General features: G+C 40.6%; 1 protein-coding gene and 1 long non-coding RNA gene across 3 annotated transcripts in view; one reads left to right on the plus strand and one right to left on the minus strand.

The window, feature by feature from the left end:
• The window catches only part of adamtsl3 (ADAMTS-like 3), a 238,953-nt gene that overhangs the window by 204,248 nt on the left and 25,253 nt on the right, over nt 1-9,452 (minus strand). For both annotated transcript variants that reach the window (XM_032537404.1, XM_032537405.1), the window contains exon 3: nt 840-959. In XM_032537404.1, coding sequence (XP_032393295.1) covers nt 840-959 — 120 coding nt within the window. The remainder of the gene's footprint in view (nt 1-839; nt 960-9,452) is intronic.
• LOC116702899 (uncharacterized) overlaps nt 1-9,452 on the plus strand; it is a 16,575-nt gene that overhangs the window by 2,929 nt on the left and 4,194 nt on the right. Inside the window, exon 2 of the long non-coding RNA XR_004335281.1 lies at nt 7,364-7,368. This is a non-coding gene — a long non-coding RNA (uncharacterized LOC116702899). The remainder of the gene's footprint in view (nt 1-7,363; nt 7,369-9,452) is intronic.

Genomic DNA, 9,452 nt, shown 5'->3' on the forward strand with positions numbered 1-9,452 from the left:
TGTGTGTGTGTGTGCGTGTGCACATGTGCGTGGGATAGACCGATCATTGGCCTCTGCTTCGGTTTCACTCACCACTGAGTCTAACTTAATGTCCCGCCCACAACACCATCTGACTGTCTGTTACTGGGTATTATGTTGAAAGTTTGTCAATTATTAAACAATTGCTTAAAGCATTTAAACAAAGATTTGTGTCGGAGTTCTTAACATTCCAAAATTAAGATTTTGATTTAAAGATTTTCATTTTCACTGTAAATGTGAATCAACGATTAAAAAATTATCAAAAAACTGGTGATTAGTGTATTAGTTGACAGCTAATCAATTAACCTTTGCACATGCACGTCTGTGTGTTTGTGTACACTTTACGGGCCAAAACATCGACCATCTCTGAACGAAAACGTTCCTTTAAAACCTTAAAGGGACAGTCTGAAACAAAAGCCTCCTTCCACCACCAGAACACTAACGACAAGATTAAAATTCACACTAAACACAAACTTTCTTTTCGTTTTATGCTTGGCATCAGATCAGTGGAAGTGTTATGGTGACAAAACAAGCCAAAGTCAAAAGTTTAACCAGGGATAGTCTTTGAAATGGTTAGCACTTCACTGAAGTTGGGAAGTCGCCTTCATGTGCCAACACGAATCAGCCCAACGACCTGGTAGCATCAGTGTTCCTACAGTTGGACCTGTTTGTCTCTGTGGTAAAACTAAGCCTAAAACCCTAAATAATAACATGCACGCAAAGTAACAACATCAGAGCAATTAAAAAGCAATTCATTCAAGATATTAGCATCAGCTTTTGTAAAGCCGTACTGCCTCCAGCAACAGCGGTGGCGGACTGACCTGGTCGTCGTATCTGTAGGTTAGGAACTGATCTTCTGTAGCATCCTCCATGAAGCTGCCCTGAGGGGACAGGGCGAACTCTGGCAGGAACACTGCACTCTGAGGCTGACTCTCTGCACCCTGACAACACACACAGGCACACACACACACAGGCACACACACACACACACACACACACACAGTTTCAATCAACATCCAGGTGATGCAGAGGAATCATTTAAACACACACACACACACACACACTCAGTATCCAGGTGATGCAGAGGGAATCATATAAACACACACACACACACACACACACAAACACACACACACACACACACACAGATCATGATCATCCACTGAATCTGTAAGAATTCAACACAAACACACACAGATGTACACAGTAGTTGGACTATAGGACCCTTTGGTGCTGTGCCATGGGCCATTAATCTGATCTCAGCCACTCCTGGTTCTCCATGAATTCTGCTCCACTTGAAAATCTTCTATTGATGTCACTGTGATTTATACAGTCAGGAACTGGTACGCCTTTTTTTTTGGGATGATCAGCATAATCCAAAGGCAGAGAGGGGAAGGGGAAGATCAGTCCTACAGGGATGACTGTGCTGCACACTGAGACTGGATAAGAGTAACTGGCATCTGGCATTTGGAGAGCTCCCCAGAGACGGAAACCGTGCGTTTGCGTGTGTATGTGTGTGTGTGTGTGTCCAGGCCACTTGCCCTGTGTGTGAGAGAAACAATCTACCATTAAGATTAGCAGGAGTGGTGTCTCCTGCAGGCTTTTAGAGCCACTTAGAAACAGACACAGCACAAGTGCCACTTCTATGTGTTTCCCTGAGGAGTGTCTGAGGCGGGCTCCCTTTATCACTTTATTACTAACCTCTCTCTCTCTCTCTCTCTCTCTCTCTCTCTCTCTCTCTCTCTCTCAAATTAAAATATGCTTTACTGACCTGCCCATAACTAATTAATTTTTTACCATAAAATGTTTCAAATGTAATTTGAATTTGATTTGTTGGACTGCAACAAAAGCTTATTTTCATAATCGATAAATCAGTTGATTATTTCCTCGATTACTTAATAAATCAGATAAAAAATACCCCAAATATTATATTTACATAATTTAATTCAAAAAACTTAACGTTATTTCAAACACAAGGCAAATAACAGAACAAAATGTATGCTCATGGGTTTGTAGTGCAAAAAAACTCAAACTTAAACGTAGCTGAGCTGTTAAAATAATAATTAATCATAAATAATAAAAAAGAAAACATTTTTGTTTTACATTAAGATCTTCCGCTTTGACTTAGGGAGGTGTTCCAGGCACGTCCAGATGAGAGGAGGCCTTGTGGAAGACCCAGGACTAGGTGGAGGGATTATAGCTCCAACCTGGTCTGGGAACGCCTCGGGATCCCCCAGTCGGAGCTGGTTAATGTGGCTCCGGAAAGGGAAGTTTGGGGTCCCCCGCTAAAAGCTGCTACCCGTCTGACCAGACGAAGCAGACAAAGATTGATGAATGGAAATTGTGAGCTCATTTTGATCGACATGTTTAAAATTGAAATCGTGACAACCCTAAAATCAATTTGCCGGGGAAAAAAGAGGAAGGTTCCAGACCAGCTCATTGGTGAACCTTAATTTGAGATTTGTCTTTGTCATTTTCTGTTTCCAAAGTCAAGAATCAATTTTAAATCTTAAAATATATGATAACTTTCTGATCTGATGTGGACCATATCTAAGCTGTAACGATTAAGGTTTAGTTTGGTTTAAGGTTGGTTAAAGTAAGAAAAAGACAATGGTTTTGAGAAGGGTTAAAGGGAATTCTGTTGACTGTCTCTAGTGGTAGAATGTAACCAAGTTAATTTACAAATTACTTGAGTTATTTCTTTTCATGCCACTTTCTACTTCTACTCCGCTACATTTCAGAGAAACATTTTGTACTTTTCCTCCACTACATTCATCTGACAGTTTTAGTTAGTTACTAGTTACTAGGGCATTAGTTATTAGTTACTTGCCCACAAAACTCATGTAATTTATAAAATCGGATGTTTTATTATAAAATAAACTACCCAACAACTTAACAGCCTACAAGTGAATGAAATGATTAGACCATTTCCAGTTTATAAAATGGGAGGATTTTCTCCATTGAGTACTTTAAGTTCCTTTTCCTGATGACACAAACAGGATTTTGAAAAGTGGGGGACATGTCCTCCCTGTCTTGAGTGAAACTTACACCCTAGCCCCCAGCCTGCTTGTTGAATGAACAGAACTGATGAAGCTTTTACCTCTCACTTACATACATACAAACTCACACTCACACCCCAGCACTTAGCCCTAGCCTAAACAGAGCCCAGGTCTGACCCCTCCACAACCACCCCGCTTAGCACTACTCCTGAGCATACAGCCATGTGCTCAGCATCAGACTCCCACAGCCCATATGTCTGAACATGACTAACTAAAATAAACATCTCACAGCTTTCTTCCCTTTCATCGATGGACACAAACGCAGGTGCACCAGCTTCTACCTGAAGTGGATAGAATCCAGAACTGACATGGCTTTGTGTAGGTATGAGAAAGGATGTTCTATTTGCATCTGTTTCATTACTTAAGGCAGAGTTGGAAAATAAGCTAAAGTATCCCGAAGAAAGAATTCAAAAGATGAATTCAAGAGTTAAAAAACTGGATTCATCTGCAGAGTAGAGCTCATAGTGGAAGAGTATGTGATAACATGGATGAACGCGATGTGAGGGTGCGCCTCATATAGACTGTGCATAGCTTGTATTGGACTCCCTCCAGATTGTTTAGAATTGGACTGAAAGACACACCAAATTGTTGGAAATGTAAGACAGAGGACGGGCAATTACTTCATGTCCTATGGTCCTGTGATAAGGTCCATACATGATAACCTATGTCAGATTGTAGGGGTTCACGTTCCAAAGACAGATGTAACTGGACAGATGAGGAGACAAGAGACTTTTTGCATTTAATTTAAAATTAATTAAATTAAGAAATGCCATAATTTATCAGGAATTCGCGAAGGAAATGGCCAAGAAAGGTTAGGGCAAGCCGCAGGACGTCCTGCGGAGTAAATGGAAGGCACTCAAACAGCGAGACATGTCTCAAATGAGTTGTCTCTCAGCGGTGCCGGAGGGACAATAAAAGGCAAGTTGCATCTGCATCATCATAGTGATGTGTTGATAGCATTGTTGTTTTCTTATTATAGCTTGATATGTTGCTATCAGCTGGCACATAAGCACTATTACAACTTGTGCAATACTGATCATTTGTTGGTAGACGGCACGTATACGACGAATAGTACGTTTACCACAGCTTCTATAATGGAAACTGGTAAGATTGGAATAACTGAGAGCAGGTGACAGGCTTATTATTCTAAGTGTAACATTATGCAAAGGATCCCTTCAGAGATAGACCTTTAAAATCTCTTTGAGACCTTTCTGTTTAACCAGAAACAGCTCTGAAGTCACTAGCGCTAAACCCACCAGACTCCATCTAAAAAAGAAATACTTTTAGCGTGTACAGAGCAAACATACAGTATTTTCACATGTAAATCTGTAAACTATGTGTTTATTTGAATCAAAACCAGAGTTGTGAGGTGGAAAGACAACCCAAAATGGATTTTCATAGTTTTATTTAGTTTCTTTCAATTTTTAATGAAGTTAATTTTACAGTACTGGCTGTTTATTTAGATGGAGGTGGGTTTACCAAACAAAATTTTTTATGTAAAAAAAAAAAAAGGATCTTACTCTTTGACAGAATGGTTGGCCTCTTTAGAAATCCTTTCAATAATGTTGTCAGACACTTAGAATATTAATCTGAGGCTGTCAGTGGCAAAATAAGCATTTTTGTGAATGTAAATACAAGCTGTCACTTAGACACAAAAACATAGGGAAATAGAGTCCAAGTTGAAAAAAACCCGTAGTTAACCTTTAAAGTGGAGTACAAAGGGGTATAGCCCCCGCACACACACACACACACACACACACAGTGACAGAAAGTCTGGTTGTCTTGCTGGGAAGTTACTGAGTCGTAGCTGTGCAGCACAGCGTGCAGCAGTTCCTCTAATATAGTTCACACACCAGTGGAAGGACAGTGTCAGCACACCCTGCAGTGGCTGGTTCACACTGGATCACTGGCTTACTTCAGGGGAGCCAATACTGGGATAATAATACAGGGAGGGCAACCCCCAGCCCAAAGGACAGCATACTGTACCGGAGGAGGCAGCTGTTAAAAACGGTAGTATGGGAGGGTTACTTGTAAAAGCCCTAAGAAGAAAAAGGACAAAACAAAAAAAACATCATCAAGAAAGATGGAAGATGCTTTGTTCAGCTCCAGTGGCTGACCACAATTCCTACAGCAGGGGTTCCAAAACATTTTGTAGGTCAGGTCCAATATACAGCAGAGCATCAATATGAGGGCTGCTGATGATTCAGTCCATCCTCGCTGGAAATTCCCTCACATTTTCTTCTGCATTATGTTACCTTGATCTTTGATCATATAAAAAGCAGCTTTGTGGGTGCCTCGGTAGCTCACCTGTTGAAGCGCATGTGCCCTTGTACAGAGGCTCCGTCCTCACCATAGGGGCCGCGGGTTTGGTTCCGACCTGAGTCCCTTTGCTGCGTGTTGTTGCCCCTCTCTCCCCCATCATTTATATAATTTCGGTCCTAGCCAATAAAGGCCTAAAATGCCCAAAAAATATAATCTTAAAAAAAAAAGAAGCAAAGTGTTGATTGAGAACTTACTCTTATTTCCACTGCATCATATCTATTTTAAACAAGGCCAAATAGATCGTCACTACTTTTTAATGGAGTTTGCACACACACTCTTGTTTGTTTTTCTTTTGCCATGGAATTGTCGTAGCTGTTAGTTTTTAATGTAATGTTATGTGAGTCTTTCATGGCTGAATTTTTTTTTTAATGTTGTCTGTGAGCCCCTAACCATAGTCAGTTCTTTGTCAATCAAGCAATTCCATTCACCTGAAACCGATTTCAGGTCTCCCCTAACTATAAAATCCCCTAACTTGATGAAAATGCAAAACCTCTTTAAATGCATCACGTATACTATCCACACCTATTCATTTTAACCTTTAGAAAATTGGTGTCTGCTTTTCTTTCCTGTAAATTAACCTGATGGATTTTCTTTCCATCAACACGTTAAACAGTCACACAGATTATTTTGTCCTCTATATAATGCAGCGCACAAGGCGGACAACTGTAAAATAATCTTTTCTTATTATAGAGGCTATAAAGACTGGGATGAAAGGCTTTGATCTCATCATGTCTAAATATACAGGATCTATTTGAACTCTGAACAGTCCACCACTGGAGTTTACAGCCTGTCTATACAGTCTTTTCTATAACTATTTCATGGGCTTAATATGTGAATAAGTTTTATACTGACAGAAAGAGATGGACGTTGTAGTGGAATTAAACTTTCAACCACCTACTATGTTTTTATGCCCATATTAATTGTGAATCCAGGGCTGAGACCTACAATCCTCTTCCTTTGAGTAAAGGATATGGCAAAAGGGATATTGTATCAGTTTTATTTCTACAATCAAGTAGTAGGCAGTAGAAGTGTAACATACAATAAATCTCTGTGTTCAGGCCTGCTGCTTCACTTGGAGAAGTGTGTGCCTGTATCTGTGAACAGTTTTCTGTCTGCTCATGTAGAGGGAATGAAGTGAAAAAGTAATTGTTAATGAGGGCTGTTTTATATCCATGAATGGGCTTTTGTTGACAAGATATGATCTTGGTGTGTAAGCCAAATTCTGGAGTGACACAGCCAGGAATGGTAAGTCCATAGTATGCTGGCTTTTTAGTTACACAAGCAGGAGGAAGAGCTGTTCTTATGGCAGAAATCCTACAGGTTGACTTTAACTTCAATCAGAAAAGCAAAAAATAAATCCAGTAAAAAGACAATGTATCTAAAAGAAACCCAACTACTTATTGATGAAAACAAAAACTCTAGAGTACGCCATGACTATAACAGTCCATAATACAGTTGGATAAAACATAATGATGCTTAGGCTTATAGCAGTCACACACCCAACAATTTCTCCCAGCTAAACTATAAAACACAACAATCACATTGAGTTTAAAAGGTCCCATGGCATGAAAAGTTCACTTTAAGATGTTTTTAACATTAATATGCGTTCCCCCGGCCTGCCTATGATCCCCCAGTGGCTAGAAATGGTGATAGATGTAAACCGAGCCTTGGATATTCTGCTCTGCCTTTGAGAAAATGAAAGCTCAGATGGATCGATCTGGAACCTTGCCCCGTATGAGGTCATAAGGGGCAAGGTTACCTCCCCTTTCTCTGCTTTGCCCGCCCAGAGAATTTGGCCCACCTATGAGAGAGACATCCTGGCTTTCATACAAGTGGCAGTTGGTCAAGACCACACACCCAGACTCCACCTCCACCACCTCCTCCACCAAGGAAAGCCCATTGTGAGACTGGCTTTAGTGGCTGTAATTCTGCACCAAGGCTGAATTTTGGCAAAGAGACTTCAGATACAGTATTAGGGGACCACTAAAGTCTATATAAGAGACTTCAAATACAGTATTAGGGGACCACTACGGTCTTTATAAAAGAGACTTCAGATACAGTATTAGGGGACCACTAAGGTCTATATAAAAGAGACTTCAGACATAGTATTAGGGGACCACTAAGGTCTATATAAAAGAGACTTCATATACAGTATTAGGGGACCACTAAGGTCTATATAAAAGAGACTTCATATACAGTATTAGGGGACCACTAAGGTCTATATAAAAGAGACTTCAGATACAGTATTAGGGTCTATGTAAAATCCTCCAAAAAGCACCATGTCATAGGACTTTTAAAATTATTAGTATCTTCTGATCTGACTAACAGTGTAAAAAAAGATTTTTATGGCTGTTTCCTGATATGTCACTGCATAGATGACCTTGCATGGCAGCTGGACTCTCGCAATAACACAAGATCACACGCTCACACGAGAATCGCGGGATCACATATCACACAAAAAGCTATCTTGTCAGGCTTTACGTAGTCTTGCATAGTCACACCAATCTCCACCACGCTAAGGAGTAAGGTCTGGCTACATCAAAGATACATTCTACGATAGGAGAACAAAACACGCTCTGGGTTAGGCAAGAGAATGGAAATGCACTTCTGTCCTAGTCTTCAATCAACATTTCATTTCCATCCAGGTGCCCCTGGTAATTCTGCCAGATGTCCCTCATTTCGGCCGAATGTCAATCAACTTTCGCTTTCTTTGTGTTTGTGTTCTAAACTCCGATGGATTTCTGAGGACTATGGTTTCCTGCTCCTCAGATCTCCGCAGGGTAAAATCAGACAAGCTAGCTAGACTATCTGTCCAATCTGAGTTTTCTTTTGCACGACTAAAACTACTTTTGAATGAACACGTTCCACCAAAACAGGTTCCTTACCAACGTTATTTGGTAGAGGCACCATTGCTGCGCTCAGTGCTTAGTGCCGCCCAAGACGATTATGATTGTTTAAAAACAAAAAAATGCCAAGAAACCAGACCGCATTTTTCTAACATCCAGGAATGTTGTGTGGACTAGCCAGACCTTCCCAACAGGGCTGTGCATGTGAGACTATAGCTGATCCAGACTAGGCTTCAAATAATGCGTTTGCGTCTGAACTACCAGCCAACCAGTCCAATTAGCGTCTGGTAAAGAGCTTGAGGCGTGGTTTAGGTGTGTCTGACGGGGGGCAACAAAACAACAATGGCGGGCGTGCCTGACCTTTTCCATACAGTGTCCAATGCTGGCTTCTCGGATGGTTTTGTCTTAACAAACCATCTGGGTAAAGTTAACAAAAAGTAATTGGTTAAGGTCAGAAAAGGATCATTGTCTAGATGAAAAAGTGGTTAAGGGTAGGGAACCTCGTTGCCATAACAGCAAGAACTACTAGTTTAGGGAGCATGAAATATCACGGCCATGGAAACCAAAGGTGATTATTGGTAGGAAGCAGCAAACAAATAGCAGTCTTTGTTGACTGAGACTTGTAAGCACCACTCAATCATGTTTCGAGGAACTGCATCCGCAGCATACCACTCTGTTCTTGCCACTATAGGTTGTAGTCCATCGAACATAATTAGATATTAAGAATTTAAGCCAATGACGCTGTTGATTTACTTGGGAGGACAGTCTCCAGCCACCAAACGACAAACAGAAAATCTTATCTCGTTGTTGAAATGCAATTTCAAGACCATGCAAAACCATATTTGGAAACCTTTTAAAGGTGGGTAGCCCAGATTAGTTGATGTGGTAAAGATTGAATGAGTTAATACTTTACACCACCAAAAAGTCTTGGATAACCACGGATGAATTACTTTTCTAATGTTCTGATTTTGAGTTAACTGAGTTATAGTTCTGAGCATGTTTGAAAGGCTAGCACAGCTATGTTGGCGTGTGGTTCTGTTTTGGTGTTTTATTGCGTCTAAACTAGGGGTGGGGGAAAACATCTATACAGCATAGTATCGCAATATTTTCAGTGGCAATGCTGTATCGATACACAGGCACCAAGTATCAGTCTTTTATTATATATGTGTTGGTCAGTTGGTCTGCTTGACAATCCCATTTTGCAGCA

This window comes from Etheostoma spectabile, chromosome 15, assembly GCF_008692095.1.
Source record: "Etheostoma spectabile isolate EspeVRDwgs_2016 chromosome 15, UIUC_Espe_1.0, whole genome shotgun sequence".
In the NCBI taxonomy this organism is placed as follows: domain Eukaryota; kingdom Metazoa; phylum Chordata; class Actinopteri; order Perciformes; family Percidae; genus Etheostoma; species Etheostoma spectabile.